This window comes from Anneissia japonica, unplaced genomic scaffold, assembly GCF_011630105.1.
Source record: "Anneissia japonica isolate Jap-2015-1 unplaced genomic scaffold, ASM1163010v1 scaffold456_len727751_cov192, whole genome shotgun sequence".
In the NCBI taxonomy this organism is placed as follows: Eukaryota; Metazoa; Echinodermata; class Crinoidea; order Comatulida; family Comatulidae; genus Anneissia; species Anneissia japonica.
Genome location: NW_022713155.1, coordinates 581262 through 598300, shown reverse-complemented (window position 1 = coordinate 598300; position 17039 = coordinate 581262). Strand labels below are relative to the sequence as shown.

Genomic DNA, 17039 nt, shown 5'->3' with positions numbered 1-17039 from the left:
TACGTACTCTGCGTATGACTTCGACGGTTCATGGCAATGTCCAGTTCAACTTTTGAGCCACGAGTCCAACGCAGACTCTGGTCTTCTATGTCACAAAATGGTTTTGGTATTAATATATAAAAAACAAAGACACTCATACTTTAGATCGGGTGATTCAATCACAATATCGTATAATAACAGTCATTTAATAACTTGATTATAACCTTAGCTGTGTATGCAAAAGGCCCGGGTTCGAGTCCTTGTAGGTGTTGAAATTTTTTAAATTAAAAAAAAAAAAAATTTTTTTAAATATCGTTCTTTCTTGTACACAGTATAGTAGTTATTCATTGCATTATCACAGGCTTATTGTTAGCGGGAAAATTTTCTATGTCCATAAACGTACTGATGAAAGATTAATATTTGAAATATTTTTATTTATGTTATATACATTATAATTGTTTAAATTTTTTATATACTTTTCGTGCATCCGATAATTATTGCATTGGACATCATTTGTTTGCTATAAGCAAAAACTCCATGACTTATCTACAAAAATGCCTGTGAACTGTCGCCTATTAACCCGTGTTAACGAGCCTGTACGCTAATATACCGATAATATATTTGGCATGACACATACATGACTAACAATTGCAGAAACCTCGTGAAGACCGCACCACACAACCTTGAAAAAAACTTACTTACTATAGGTTCATTACTCTATTAATTATAGCTATTTAATCTGCGGTGTTCGTCAAGTGACATCAAATTGACCTGATAATGCGGTTCCCTTGTTTTTTCTTAAGTTGTTTTATGATTATTTCAAATTCCTGTTTATATCTTTGCTAAACATTTCAGTCTAAACAGAGTTTACGTTAAGTATCACAATTAAATAACTTCCGAGATAAAATCGGCTTAGACATCGAGTTAAAATTAGGCCTAGTATTATTTAGATTAATTATAACGTATTGGACAAATGACTGTGAAAATCAAGAATGAATTCAAACCAGAAACCGAGGCCCAAAAGTTCAGTGTACTTGCAGGTTGGTTGATAAAAGAGTCATGCGCTTTCCCATTCGTCCCAAGTTTTTTCGTGATTAATAATGAGAAACTATTGTTAATGAAGGATTAGCCCTACTCAATTTGAGCAATATAACACGTGATACGATAACCAGGTCCGTCATTTGGAATCGTAGCATCCTCTATTTGAATACATGACGTCATCATGTAACGTTATTAGCAATAAGTCACCTTAAATATTAATAATGAAGGCCAAGTGTCAAATACTAGCTTGTTTCTTTTTGGGGTGAACGCGTGGGTTTAATAATGATCGTTTTAACAGCAAAGTGTAATATAATGCTTTTCAGTACATTTATACCGGCCATGAGAATCGAAAATGTAAGCGATATAAATTGGAGAATAATAATTTAGTCATATTAACCTGTAGGCTACCTTTAGAAGATCGCCCTGATGGGATGTGTCGTGTATTGTTGTAATCCACGCAGAAACATAACATAAGAAGCAGTTATTGATATGCAACTCAAAGTTTGCTATAATTATCTCCAAGAATTATGAGTGTGTTCAGTGACCCAGATATTTCTGTAGTATTACCATAACCATCATCATGATTATCATTATTTTATTGATAACATTATTATTGTTAAAATAAATATTTTATAAAAGTGAATCTAACGAGAGCTAGTGTTTAGTCTGCACATAGTGCCTGTCTTAACCTTATGGTTGTTAATACAGGCCCTATATAAAACATAAGTATGGAAACTAGCCGCTTAATCAAGGACAGAAATTCTCAGTATGTTAACAGTGGTGTGAACACGGAGAAAGCTACTTCAATGGTAGTCCTATTAGGTGTATATTTTTTTTGAAATACTTCCCATTATGTCGCCCCCATCCGCATCGTCTTTATTCAATTTGTTCCTTCTTTATTCTTATTCTATATTCATCATCTAATAATTATTGTATTACCTGATGTCATCTGTCCGTCATTGCAAATTCAATTACATGGTGCCTACATGTATGATCTGTTCAATACCCGTGTGAATACCCGCCTGCGCCTACATTCAGGCAATCTCCCTATGTATAGCCTACACACCACTTACTATATCATACCGTATGGTGTAGTTCCATTGGGATTTATCCATTGCGAGTAAAGCAGTTATTGGCGACCAAGCATTATTATTAATATCAAATGAGCCGATCAATTTAAATGAGCAATATACAAGTAATGAAATATTAACCTTAATCGAAAAGCCATTTTCGTCTAATCTAATATAACACTAGATTTATTGACAACCGAACGATCGGCACTTTACACATTATTACTAGTTGAATCATACTGGCGTGAATTTTCTATAGAAAACGCCTGAAACATTCAACAGACTCCTTACTATCCCCACAGACCGGGGTCAAAAGGCGTTCTAGATGTGTGATGTATGCTAGGATAACACAGGTCTATTAAGTACCGGGGCCTACATGCGCATTCCTCCTGACTCATGAAAACTTGGCACATATATCTTATTTTTTTGACTATCTGTAATTCGGTTTCTAAATATAACTTTAAACGAACTCTTTTTAAAGTAGTTGCGCTTCATTATTCTAGATAAATTTGGCCCTCATCGCTATAACTTAATCTGGCATATATTCCATTCTGTCATATAATGGCTTCAATTTTCGTCTGTCTTGTTCGTACAGCATGTCGCGTTGTCAATACCATGGAAGTCGATTTGTTTTCTATTTTGTATTTGATTTGTTTAAATGTTGCGGGATTCACTCTATTTCCAGTTGGTGTGGCTTCTTTTGCCACCCTGTTTTCTTCGTGATTTTGTTATGTATGATGTCATCGTTTTCGGGGAGTAATGATGTGTGTTCATTTATAATAATGATGACGACGATGATGGATGGTTGTGATGATGGTTTATTGTCATTAAAAATAATAAATACCACTAGTTCGGAACAATACTCTCAATGTTAATAAGTCACAAATTAATGCATAAGATACATGGATGGTTTAATATAATGTATTATAAATAATTTCATTACTACAAATAAAAACACATCAGTTAATACAAATTAACAAATAAAGAAACAAAGAAAATAGAGATTATTGTAATTACAGGTAAATTTACAAGAGATTTTTAGCCTCACCGGTCATGGAAACCTTCGATTACATTTAGCAATCACACTACAAAACCTGGCTTGGGCTATCTAAATTTAGTCAATTACTTTTTTTTTTTTAAACAATTAGATATTATATCTTATTAATAGAGAAAAAAACAAATGTAATGTATGTTTATGCCATTTTTTCTACAAATAATAACTTTGCCAAATTTGGAGGGAAATTGACTTTTAACACTAAAAATCATATCAAATATTAGGTAAACAAATATCAAAATTGAGATATGAAAGCACATGTTATCCGTAAATACTGACAAAGTTGTACAGTATTAATGTTTGGTCCTGAACAGGAAAATAAATTTGCTTTAAAATGTTTTTAAAAAAATCACATTAATCTTACGAAAAAATGTTGTTATACTCAGTTTTGTTTCATTGTAAAAAAAAAGAAACAAAACGACTATACAAAAATGAAATGCATCGGATAATAATATTAGCATTTTGCAGGCACAGATCTACTATTTTACAAATCAATTTCACTAGAACATGAAATATATATATACATCGTCATGATTACCTCAACAAGTTTTTGCTATTTATCTTGCAGAATATGTTTAATAATTTTTGGTCAGAAGGTGCTCTAAACGGCTAACCTTGGCCTGAACATAAGACCTGGACCTAGCCTTGCGCTAATTTGCAGCTTACTGTTGAAAAATGCAAAAAAGTAAGCCCCAAACAAGTTGAATTTTGAATTTACAACAAATACATGCAGATATAGTACGGCACTTATTAAAAATTAATGTTACATTCAGAATCACGTCATAGAGGGAATATTTTATCAACAAATCTACACAATCAATTTGATCAACTCGTTGCCTGGAGACAACACTACTGAGTAATAATCTATTTTCTCTTTAAACCAAATGATCTCGTTTTGTTAAATTCTTTCACTTCATATTGACAACATTTAATGTCACCTTGCGGTATTCAATGTGTCTGTATTAACAAATGCATTTTGGCAGGGTGGGTTGAATTTACGCGTTAGCTCAATTTGGCTCAGCATCAAATCAAATCAGTATGTCTGAGCATTTGTTATAAGTTACTAAAATCGTCCTCAGCATGCCAGTAAAAATCATAAAGAGACAGAATAGATTTGTAGCACTGTAACTTCAAAAACAATTAATGAAATATAGCTTTCGCCAGTTGAAATATCTGTTAGCTTACAAACTGAATGGTCGCTTAGGTTATCTGCAACTTATACGATGCACCTTGGAGTTCATACGAGGACTTCACTTTACTCAAAATGTAAACCAATCCACAAGTTTTTTTAAGGCAATAGTTTTTTGAAGTCTGTAGATTAACTGCCTCCTTGACATACTTCTTCTCAAACAAATGGGACAAGGATTATGATGGTCAGGCCTTGACATTATAGTCACATGTTATCAATAATTCTACAATCAAATGTCTTTATCTACTTGTTCATCCAATCCACTGATGTATCAAAGATGATGTTCAACATAGCTTTGCTTCCTGATTTTGTGAATGCCTGGCCTTAATCCATGAATGTTAAAGGCAAGCACATTTTATTGGCAATTAAAAGTACATTTGACCATGAGTATAATTTTGCATTTTTGAGATTGGACGGAGCAGTGGACGGATGGCGAGGACGGATATATACACTTTTTAGAGTGATACTGAGACCTTAACTTCAAGCAAGATTTAAAGCTCTGTCCAAACTATCAAATGTGACATGCCTAAATATGGTCATGATGACATCACATCATATGACCATAGATAGGCACATCATGACTATATATGGGCACAAGACAGTTTTTTGTCAAATAAAGTTTGATGATGTGTACAAGGCTTTAGAGATGATATTTTGGCTCAAATTGGTCAAATGACTTGAAAGACACAGCAAAGTCAAAATGAAGAGCAGTGGACAGATGGTAAAGATGGATATATACACTTAATATTGAGACATTAATTTTTAACAGGTTTTAAGAAACGTTACTTTGGCTCAAACTAGTCAAGTGATTTGAAAGACACTGCTAAGTCAAAATGAGGAGCGGTGGACGGATGGTAAGTATGGATAATTATACTCTTGTTAGAGTAATACTGAGACCAGAATTTCAACAAGTTTAAAAAAAACCCCGTTATTTTGGCTCAAACTGGTCAAATGACTTGAAAGACACTGCAAAGTCAAGGTGAGGAATCAACACTCCAATACCTACAAAAAAATAAAAATACAATACTGTACTTAAATCCTAACTAATGACGAGCACTCGCTGAGTAGTTCGGTGAATTCAACTCCACTCCCTGCGAGCGTCCTACGTTCTCTGCATACATAGATTTGGCTAAATTGTGTTCTAGGATCCACGCAACAAGGAGAACTTAACGTTCTCGCATGCGCCGATGACTTTCAGTGACGTCATTGCGTTCTACGTCCTACCGTCGTCGTGCAATCGAAAGCTCCCTAGTGGCAGTCTGAACAGATCATCATTAAAAACGATCCATTGAAAACGCGTTGTTATGTTGCGTTTTCCACGGACTCGTTTTGGCCAATGACCGTTGGGAGCAATGAGTGCCCGGTTTTAGTAGGAAGTCCAATGGAAGGTGAGATTCCTTCTAAACTATCTTCAGGACGGGAAGGGGCGTGTTCTGCTTGGAAGTACTTGTTTCTGGAGAGCTGCTCGAGCAGTCGCTGGACGGTTGAGACTTGCTAGACGTTGAGCTAAATTTGGTGGTGTGTGAGTGGACGAACGAATTACAGGCTGATGATTGTCTATAATCTTAGGTTGTGATACACCCACCGGTGGTGATGCTCTATAGTAAGATGAAGAAAATGAATAACTTTATTTTCAACTAAAAAAAATTACATGATACAATTATTACAAGTTTGATTGATGTATATTCAGTTGTTATTCATTATATAACTTTTCTGTTTTTTGTTTTTATAAAAAAATACATAGACAGCATTCTTATATTCTTATTCCATGAACTAAAGATGAAAAAAAAAAACCATAAAAGAAAGTACCAAAATAAAGACAATTTATAAAAAAAAAACAATAATGTAGAATTTATGTGTAAGACAAGTCTTCTTTGAGGACATAAAGTAAATTGTTTTAATCTATATTACAGGTAGTACCAAATTTCAAAATAAAATATATTTACTTGTATTTTCGGCTTCCAATAACAGGGCCTGAAAATGGCCTGTTATTCACGCTCTCAACAGGTAATGGGGAGCCGTAAGTACTGGATCCAATACTCTGGCCTAGCGCTTCATCTACGTTTGCATCATCCTCCTGTGACGCCCGCATCAATCGCATTTTCTCAACTGGAATGCTATCCTCTGATTTATGGCGGTACTTTCTTGAACGGAAGCCCACTAAGGTGGTGGTAGAGATTTTCATTAGAAATGTAAATAAACCAATCGCATAAAACCATACAACAAATCGTAAAATATATTCAAATTAGATTAATAGTTATCATTGATTTGAAAAGATGAAAATGCAGACAAAAAGTACTTTTTTTTTTCAATGATTCCTAGAACTGTATCTGTATCCACATTTAATATCTGAATATTAATGTATCCTTAATTTATTTGTGTATTTCAGTTAACGTATTTGTCAAATTGTTCATGTTGTTCTGTCTGGTGATCCTGGTTTATATGTTATATGTATGGTTATGCAAGTATTTTAACATTTTGCTACTGCATTGTATTTGGCCTGTAAATAAATAAAAAAATAAAAAACATAAAATTAATGATTTAGATCACAACAGGTACTTGTTAGATTTTCCCAAAAGCCTTTGTGATCCATTAGTATAATATTTGTCTTGAAAGTGAAGATATATACTACTCTCTGTGACAAAATTTGAAAAAAAGTATTTGATAATGTATAATGTGGATTAAATACCTGATGTTTTAGGTCTGCTAGGTAGTATCGGCCTTGGTGCTATAGGCGCCTTTGGTGAAATTGACCTTGGTGGGGTTGGAGATGTATTATGCATGGCAGATGATGGTGGAGATATTTCAATACCATAATCTGCCAAATCCTCATCATCATTTTCATCTCCTTCGTCATCGTCATGAGTTATCTTTAAAACTTGTGGTTCTGATGCTTTTCTGCGTTCTGCAATTTTCCTATAATTATAGAAGTTGTACACATAGATATTAGCTTTCATTTAAAAATTGCAAAAAACCCCCCCAAAATCATCGCCAATAAACAGTTCCTATATTCTTTGTATAAACCTTAGGTAAAGTGGAAGGGGCTTGATGATCAGTTGAGGGGCGCTTATTTGCAAAATAATGTGATTTTAGGTGATTTTTAACTACTTGACCGTGATTTTTGGATGGGGCGACTGGGGGGAGCACCCCCCCCCCCCGATAGGCCACTGCTACAACTCTTAGCTAGGTTTACCTTTCATGTTGCTCCTTCCAGGCTTTTAATTCATTGAGAATCTCTTCACAAGTCATCTCCTCATCCTCCTCTATGTCATAGGACTTCTCTGGTTGGTGTTGGTAATGGGAGAACAGTTTTGGAATATGTTGAAATTCCTTTAGAGATAGAAGGACAGGAGGAAATAGGGTAAATGCTTTACTTCAAACAGATTGAATTTACATTAAAATGTTTTATGAAAATTATCATTAATACAAAAATACACATTACAAATTTCTAAATAATGTTATAAAAAAAGTATACAAAAAATAAATATATTAAGATATTACTACAAGCTGTGACTTAATTTAAAAAAAAGATTAACAATAAAAATAATAATTAAACTAGTAAAGATATTGTTTCACATGCCTCTTTTTTCCTTCTTCCTCTTAGCTTTCTTGCTGGATTTCCACAAATAACCTCACCATGTGTTAAATCACTTACATCGTTTGGAGCAGAAATGTCAGAACCTGTTATGAATGAGTAATATTATATTGCAATATTAATATAGCAAATAATGAAATTATAAAAATCTTATATCCTGGTGCAATCTTGGCATATAATGACAAAAATAACAGATGTTTTATTTAAATTTAAATCACCACAACAAAAGTCAACCATTAGAGTTTGCACATAAAACACAGAATAATAATATGGAGAAAAAGTATGAACTTGACCACTAAGGCCTGGTTTCCATAGAATCGCTACACCATCGCTACAGCCTTTTCACTGTAATCCTTGCACTGCGTAGCTGTCCCCGACGCAATCGGGAACTTTACCAATGAGCGTCCCCCAAGGAGTTGGCGATAGCGTGTACCGATTCTTATGGAAAGCAGGCCTGAACAATTTCAATGAGTGTATTACATCAAGAATAGAGCTTACCTCCAGATTCTGGCCTTTCACCAGCTGAAGTTCCCGGTCTTTGTCCACCTGATGAGCTTGGTCGACCAGCTGATGTTCTGGGACGAATTCCTGCTGATCCTGGACGACGAAAAGAAGCAGATCCCGGTCGCATAGCTGTGCCAGGCCGTTGATCTGCGCATATATAGAAATTATTCAAATACAGAATATATGGACATGGACAAGTTGTAACATTTAGTTGGTAAAAATTCTACTTGTTCTGTATGAACTACTTACCTTCTATTTCTAAACTTTCGTTTGATCCTACTCCATCTTTTATTGCTTCGTTAACAATTAACCAATCAGTGCTAAGACTAATTGAATTACTGGAAAAACTGGAGGGAATTACGCTAAGTGGATCTTCATCCAGCACTTCCAGGTGAGGAATACATCGCTTGACCATCGCACGATAATCATACCGAGTATCATTCTCTTCCTGTAACAAATAGAAGTGATTTCATATAGCATAATGATGTCACAACAATACCATTGTGATGTCAAGTTTACATTTTCAAAAGGCATACTGGATGAAAGCAGGCTTGCACTGATTATAATTTGTAAATGTGCAAGACTGACATTTAAATTAGTGGAGTATGTTAAGATGCTTACCTACCAATGTCAAGGTCCTGGTTTCAATTCCTATCAAGTGACAAGATTTTGATTCATGATCAAAACAACTCTACGTCCTAAGACTCATAACAGTACCAAAGAGTATAAATAGAACAAGCTGTCTTGTAAAAACGTCACTCTCTAGTGTAGGACACACGCTGCCGTTCGTAATGTAATGTAGTTTGATTTATATAGTGTTTATACTCGAGTCTCAAAGCGTTTGAGGCGTGGACTAGCTCGTACCATAACTTTCTTCTCCCCTAAGCGTCCCTTCGTGTCTGAGCTACCCGGTAAACTAGTACCAGCTATCTCTCATCTGTCCGTATGTTCTTTATTATCCAGTACTAAAGGGTTTGTCTATTTATCCATTTTTCACATGATATAACTCTTTCGTAGATGGTGCTAGATTTCTTTTTTTTCCTTTACCATCATACCATCGTGCGCGGTGCAGTACTGGGAAATAAAGAGCATACAAACGGCAAAACAGGCATCCTACACTGGCTGCGTATGGCGTATCGTTTTTTACGCTCTGAATAAGCGTAGTTGGCTCTCTTGTTCTATTTGCTCTTCGACAGTACTTAGTTTATGTAGAGCACCACGTACATTTTTGTCTTGTGAAAAAGATTTTCCTCAATAAATGATTGAGAAGTGACATTTGAGTTGCTGAATGGATACCATACCTTTTTATAGTCTGGCGATGGCTTAATACAAAGCGGATTTCCTTCTAATGTCAACGTCTTCAAATTTGAACATAGTGCTAAAAATTCTACTTGTACCGTATCGTCTAAATTATTACTGGAAATAATACAAAGTAAATTATCAATTTTTATCTAAAATTTGTTCAGAATTATTCGATTATTCAATGTTTTATGTAAATATGAGGGAGTTTTCATAATTTTAGCACAGGAACACTTTAAAATATTAATATTGTGGAGGGCAATATTTTACTTACCCTTCTAAATCTAATAACTGGAGGTTTTCCAACATACTGCATGGACTAATATCTGTTATTTCATTGTAAGCTAAATAAAGTTCCTGTAAAGATAAAAACATCCAGAGGGTGCTGTTACCACCGTACATCATTATTTAAAAAAATATAATAACAATTTTAATAAAACATAACTTCAATTACCGTATATAAGAAAAATATGTCTCTGGCAATATTCTATTCTCAGTATATTGAGTAAGGGGCCAAATTTCTCAGTGGTTTTGTTAATGTAGATTTCCTTCTTTCAGGACTAGACAAAGCTTTTTTTTTGTTTCATATATTTTTGAACTCCAATATTTGATGGTTATACCAAGTTAATTAATTTAAAAAAAAAAAAAAAATAAGAGCCCTCTCCCCCAGCAAAAATATAATTTTGAAATATTATAATCTATTATCCATTGTTAAATTATTATTACCTTATGTTCAACCTATTGGTGTTTTACACTGTTAGTTTGGAATAAAGAAAAACTATTTTCCCCCGTTAAATTCTCACCTGCAAGCATGCCATTGAACTGATCCCATCTAGGTCTTGCAAACAGCACCTGGCCATCCAAAGCACTTGTAGGTTCTCCAGCGACGTCCCAAGGTCACGAACGGATGCTATCATACTGTTATTCAACTTTAGATGCTTCAAGTTTGGCACCATGCTCCCTGTTCATTGGACAGAAATGTCATAAATTATTTTCGTTTAAATGTTTGTATTGAATGCATGCCAATGCAGCTTACATGTATTTACAAGAAAAGAACCTATTATTTGGCTGTATAAAATAGTGCTTTCTATGTAATTTATAATTCCAGTAATTATAATGAGTGCCTGTTAACAATTATATTCATATACTGAATAAATTAATAAGTTTTACTCCTCTAGAAATAATTTTTGTCTATGTTGCTTTACGCACCAAAATTACCAAGACTTGTTTCCGAGGTGTCTACCCTCATTTCCAGTACCTTGATGTCTTCCAAGTCATCAACCCCAGTTAATGCTTTCTAATACAAAAAAGATAAGATAAATGTTAAAAACTTTTCTATTCTGAAGTTATATTAACCAAAACAATATTAAAATAGTTATAAAAAATTGTATTCCATTTTGCAGCTGTAAAGAAGTGCACATTCTTTCTGGCTGACATATAAATTTATATATTATGTACCGCATACATAGATTCTAGGCATCTGATTGGTTAAGAAGCAGGCAATAACTTCAACCATCACTCATATGATGTAGGTTGGGGTGAGAGTACTTTTTTTTCCCTGGGGAAAAAAGTACTATCACCCTAAATGACAGTATTTTTTTGCCCTGTCACGAAGTAATCATATTATGTTTACAATATTTTTCCATAATGTCATTTGGTTTATTTTGCCTTTTTAAAACATCAAGCTGGGCATAAAACAAAATGTATTCAACATTTACGATATATATCTTTGATTACCAGTTTTGTTGGTGACAAATAATCTTCAAGAAGAATATCTGTTTCTTCGACTTGAATTGGATCTGGATTTATTATATTATCCGAGAACTCTGTGATTTGAATTCCTCTTGCTTTGGCCACAGACATTCTGATATATTATCCTGTCTTTCATCAACTATAAAAACATTTTTATCTAGGCACTCTGTGAATAAAAAATATATAATTTATAGATTAGGCATGGATAATGTTTTGACAACCTTACATAAATCAGAGGTGTTGATTGGTAGAGCTTGCTTGATCCTTTCAGTCTTGCTACACCCTTAAATTAATGCACTATGGCATGTTTGAAGAATATCCATGTAAACCTAGTGTATACAATTAATAATTAGCAGGTTTTTTTCCCCTAGAAAAACACCTTGCATCCATTTGGCCACTGGTTGAATTCAGCACTATAGTTCCCCAGTGATGGATTCAAGCTAAAACAGCCACCCCACACCCCACCTAAATTTGTCTAAATTATTTGATTTCTTCAGGCCATCTACCTAGCTTGGTGCCATAATCTTAATTAAATTGTCTTACTTCAGCCCCAACCATGGTGGGGCTGAAGTGGTCTGGGCCCTCCATCTGTGCGAAGATCCCTCCCTGGGGCCCCCTCTATTTCAAATTTCTGGACTGGATCTGCCACTTTTCCCAACCAACCAGTCAGTGTGCAAATTGCCAAAACAAGGCCGGGTTATTTATAAATCAACTTACGTTTTGAGATATCAACTTTGTTGGTACACAGGTAGCCCGATAAAATATGCATGCATTGTCTCAAAATTCAGATTGGCCTTTAGTTTGTCATTCACAACTGTTCAGCTACAACTCAGTGTGGACAGCCTAGGTGTTTGCAGGCCAGGCGACCGCCCGGGGAGCCAGGGAACCACAGTCAACAACGGGCTTAGCCTAGCCAGTCACTAGCATAGGCCTAATTGCGTTTATCTAAGTCCAAATGATCAAGATACTGCTTGTACTTATGCAATGACTAATTGTTAATAAATGCTATAACCAAAATAAATCATAGCACATCATGACTTCCGAATAATAGTATCAAAAACAACATTAATTATCAAGTTTTCGGTAACCAAGTCTTCGTTATGAAAATGTTTACGTTCGGTTGTTTGTATTTAATTTTCTCCCTTTAATTTGCGCCCCCTAACGGCCCGCTATAAAGTTTGACCCTCAAAGCAGGGACCCTGCTCAAGGTGACCATTGACTTATAAATAAGAGTTAAACGTAAACGCCCCTGGGGTGACTGAGTCTTCTATATGAATTTTCCTTTAGCGAACTAAATAATTATATAGAATTGCTTATTTTGTGTATTATTCTGTTGTGTTTCAATTAAAAATCTTCCTCTGATTCCATTTCAATGATGGACAAATAGGCTTGTAGCCGGTTTATACAATTAGGCCTATCGCTCACAACGCTAAAAATAATTTCTTTATTAGACCTTGGCAAACTGTTTACTAAGTTTCAATTATACCCACTGATTTTTTTTAAGGAGATATTTAGGTCTGGGACCGTAACAAAATCAGATGACCCTCAATTTCACACCCTTAACTGGATTGATCGTCCCAACACATAATTATTTCTTCCTTGCAACTTGGTTAACTTCTTTCCCGAAACTTTCATTCAGGTGGTCAATTGACCCGTTCCGTTTTTGAAATAAGCATCTGGTGTAGACTGTTTGCCCTTAAAATCACTTTAAGTGGTCCTCACATGCACACCCTACCCTAGTTTGACACTAAATATTATTAGGATTCTTGATATAATGGTCTATGCTTTGGAAAGCATGGAAAAGTTCCAAGCATGGAAAGTGACCAAAGTGCCGGCCAGAAAAACCCAGTGCAAAAAGAATGAAAAACCAATAACAATAAAAATAACAAGAACAATATAACAACATACAAATTAAAAAATAAAAGATTGGAGGAACACAAGAAAAGCAGTAAACATTTAAATAAACAAAACTTTTTAAAATAAACAAAATAAGGCATCTAAACAATTCGTCATGTGTAAAAAAATAGAAAAAAAGGGATTAAACATCTTTAAAAAATGTTTATCCATAATTTTAGAGTGATGTTATTATTAAGTATAAAACTCAGGGTACTATATTCTCAAGTTAATAATTTTAATGCTACTGCAAAATGAGCAAGTTAATTTCTAAATTATTTTTTTTAATGAATTTTGTCATTTTCAGGCGCACTACAATACACTTTAAAACAATTTAAATTGGATTCCAATTCATCAGGATACCACTGTAAGCGTCGATAACTCTCTTGGCTAAGAATGAGTACTTTAATTAAAATTACTAGACTACCGGGATTTTCATTTTTTTTTAACCTTAATCCGTATAATTTTTAATGAAATTTGATTTCCTGAAGTTAAAAAAAATAGTATGAAATCTACTACTACTAAGGCTACAGAAAATAAATTTATAGAAATAGTTTATACCGAAATCCCCCCCCCCCCCCGTTAAAATCTCCGATGATACGTGTTTTTTGTGTATTTCTGATTTTTGTAGTGGTAGAGCGCCATCATATCTGGCTGGTGGTCGTCATCCATTCAAGGGAAAATTGACGCGTGGGTCGTGCTGCTTTTTATCGAAAAACTCAGATTCAGTAAAATTACTGTATATTCCTATCAGCTGCACATAGCGTCCATGATGGTGGATGTAGAGGAGCTTTATAAATGTTATGGTGTACTTGCTGACGCAAAGGAAAATGCTTCTGAGGTAGACCATTAGATTTATTAGTGAAAAGTCTAGGCTAGGTCCTAGGCCCTAGGCTGCTCATTGTCGAACGATACCAGCAAGTAGCTAGTAGTAGTTACCACATACAGACTAGGCTACTTTCAGTGCTATCGTACGGCTGGGCTGCCGTCCATAGACAGTTCACCGTTCTCGTTGCATAGCTTAGGTGTAGGTGGCCGAGGCTTAGCTTGCAATAATTTTGTGATCTAGGTTAGTTCTTTTTATTTGCAGCACAAAGAAGCATATGCATCTATTCTGAGTGCATCGCAAGGAGGTCCAAAGGAGAAAAGGCTGGCTGCACAATTTATACCGAAATTTTTCAAATACTTTTTGTCCGAAGCAGAACAAGTGATTGATGCTCAGTTAGATCTGTGTGAAGATGACGACGGACTTGTGAGTTTATTCAGCTCTTTATTATTTAGAGTTTAACAAGTTTCCTTGATAAATATTGATTTAATGGCATGTATGTATGTTTTATGCAAAATAAAAAAATCACATCATTAGAAAAAATTTTAATTGGTTCAGTTTTAGCACAATACGTTTATCAATTCAAAATAAAAATAATTGATTATTGTGCTAATCCACATGATGATTTTAATTACGGTCATTCATGTTGTCTGTATGAATATTATGAGTGTCATTAAAATATTATTGTTGAAAGTCATTCAGTCTTCCTTCCTGGCAACTCCATTATCCATACAAGAATGTAATAAATAATAACGAAAGTTTATCAATATATCATTAAGAGGGGTTCGTACGACCCCCCTTCCCCGGAGATGGTGTTCCGTGTAAATTAGGAAGATTTTTTTGCCATTTTATTCTGTAGGCCTACAAAAGCGGACTAAAACAAAAATAGTTTTTATTTCTTTCTTTAAATTTTTCATTGCGGCTCGTACGCTAACCAGGGATGTCACCAGCTTTTTGGAGTGCCGGTCGGCGATCATTCCACATTTTCCCGGGGGTGGGGGTGCCAACCCCCCAATTTTCCGGGGGGTTCGCCGTATTCGTGAAAGCTCGTAAAAACCAAAAGGCCTAAGTAAGTCGAGCAGGCCTAGGCCCAAGGCTAGCTGACGCGATTTTTTTAGGCTAGGCCCAGGTAGGCCTAGGGCCAGGCAAGGCCCAGGTAGGCCTAGGCCAGAATTTGAGGAATGCAACAAAACAGATGAAGATGAGACTTACTGTAGGCCTAATTAAATTCAATAGTTGACATGCTTTGTTTTAGATTAAAAAATAATAATGAACAAATCCCGGCGACAAAGCGTCGATCCGACTGTACCCAGCCGCATTGTTTGCCGTAATTTCACATGTTTAACGATTACCACGATGAATGTGTATGTCACTGATTCATGTGCACTCATTTATTTATTTTTTGTCCATTTACACACATTATATATCAATTAATTATAATTGAAAGTGAAAAACTTAAAATACAAAATGAAAACAAAGTAAAGAAATAAAACATAAATCAGGTTTCGTAAATTTTTATTAATCTTCCTGCCCCGGACCATGATCTCATAATAAAACAATTGAATGGTCACGATTTCAACTGAATGTGTACAGAACAACCGTGTCATGCCGGCCCACGATGTTCGCTATGACTCAACTGGGCCTAGGCTGTTAAGTTAGCGATGAATAGCAGGGCAGTGCAGTATTTTGTTACAATTAACGTAACCACGGAAACATTTATTGTTATTGTATTCTTATTGTCTTTATATCAATTTAGCTTGTCTATTGTGTTTAGGTAAACTAATTATTTTGTTACAATTTGTAAACTGTTGAAATAATAGTGGTGGTCGGGAGCCTGTAAATCCTGGTCGGAAATGTTGAGTGCTGGACGGGCCAGTCCTCTGCCGACCAGCGTGGTGACATCCCTGGCTAACACACTTATAATAAAATTTTATTTTTATTTTGAAATCCACAATTTCGGAATCGGAGGGTTCGCTAAACAAGGTATAAAAAGTCTCGCCTTATTTAAAGCACTAAAAATGTATATTTATTTATACTGTAAAAGGGCCTGAGGCCTATCACACCGAATAAAGTCCCCATTTATGGGAGAGAAGAAGAAGTATGTGAGTTTTGATAAGGAGTTCCGCATAGTCCCAAGCCGAACCTCCCCCCCCCCCAATTGAAATTCCTAAATACGGGCCTGATTAATAACATTTTTGTGATTAAATATAAAGATATTGTATATCTTAAACTTGAAAATAATCTTGGAAATTTATACAAAACATTTGTCTCCAGCTTCGTAGACAAGCAATAAAGGAATTGCCCAACCTGTGCAGAGATGCACCTGATCACCTTCCACGTATTGCTGATGTCCTCACACAACTTCTCCAGTCAGAAGATCAGGCGGAGTTGAATTGCGTACAAAATGCATTCATCGCGGTCTTCAAATTAGATGCTAAGGGTAAGAGGAGGAAATATTTTAATCAGATGCCATATTTATCTTTAATTAATTGTATTAATTTATTTGAGGAGGTGTTTGCATTGGGAAATCTCATTACAGTAGGTAATAATAATAATAAAATAATAATAATAATTTTTAAGTAAGGTAATGATATATTATTTCATTTTTTAAATTATTTTCAGGTGCCATAGGTGGTCTATTTGCCCAAATTTCAGCAGGAGAGGATATTGTACGTGATAGAGCAATCAAGTTCCTAAGTACAAAGGTCAAGTCTCTAGGACCAGACATAATAACTAAAGATGTGGAAGAGCATCTGATTGAGAAATCCAAAGAGGTAATTATTGATTTTAGTTCATTGTTTTCTTGCCATACTAATAATTTAAGTAAATATAAAAAG

The 17039-nt window shown here is 34.9% G+C and overlaps 2 protein-coding genes across 2 annotated transcripts in view; one reads left to right on the top strand and one right to left on the bottom strand.

The window, feature by feature from the left end:
* Positions 1-2984: 2984 nt before the first annotated feature.
* LOC117108278 (leucine-rich repeat-containing protein 56-like) lies at positions 2985-12603 on the bottom strand. The gene is made up of 13 exons (XM_033250251.1): positions 12201-12603; positions 11469-11649; positions 10941-11028; positions 10535-10692; positions 10006-10088; positions 9734-9848; positions 8682-8880; positions 8427-8579; positions 7887-8014; positions 7527-7663; positions 7023-7249; positions 6280-6493; positions 2985-5931 (listed from the first exon to the last, which is right to left on the bottom strand). The coding sequence occupies exons 2-13, from the start codon at positions 11592-11594 to the stop codon at positions 5745-5747; spliced, it is 1815 nt and encodes a 604-aa protein (XP_033106142.1). The 5' UTR covers positions 11595-11649; positions 12201-12603; the 3' UTR covers positions 2985-5744.
* Positions 12604-14034: 1431 nt separating this feature from the next.
* The window catches only part of LOC117108246 (apoptosis inhibitor 5-like), a 13313-nt gene continuing 10308 nt past the window's right edge, over positions 14035-17039 (top strand). Inside the window, exons 1-2 of the mRNA XM_033250214.1 lie at positions 14035-14217; positions 14467-14628. Coding sequence (XP_033106105.1) covers positions 14146-14217; positions 14467-14628 — 234 coding nt within the window. The 5' untranslated portion in view covers positions 14035-14145. The remainder of the gene's footprint in view (positions 14218-14466; positions 14629-17039) is intronic.

Bases quoted from the DNA above. Each gene is read 5' to 3' on its own strand.
- LOC117108278 (XM_033250251.1), bottom strand. From the start codon at position 11,594: ATGTCTGTGGCCAAAGCAAGAGGAATTCAAATCACAGAGTTCTCGGAT. The intron at 11,029-11,468 runs GTAATCAAAGAT...TTTTTGTATTAG, and splicing joins ATTTGTCACCAACAAAACTG to AAAGCATTAACTGGGGTTGA. The intron at 7,664-7,886 runs TAATTATTATTT...CTATCTCTAAAG, and splicing joins AAACAATATCTTTACTAGTT to GAATTTCAACATATTCCAAA.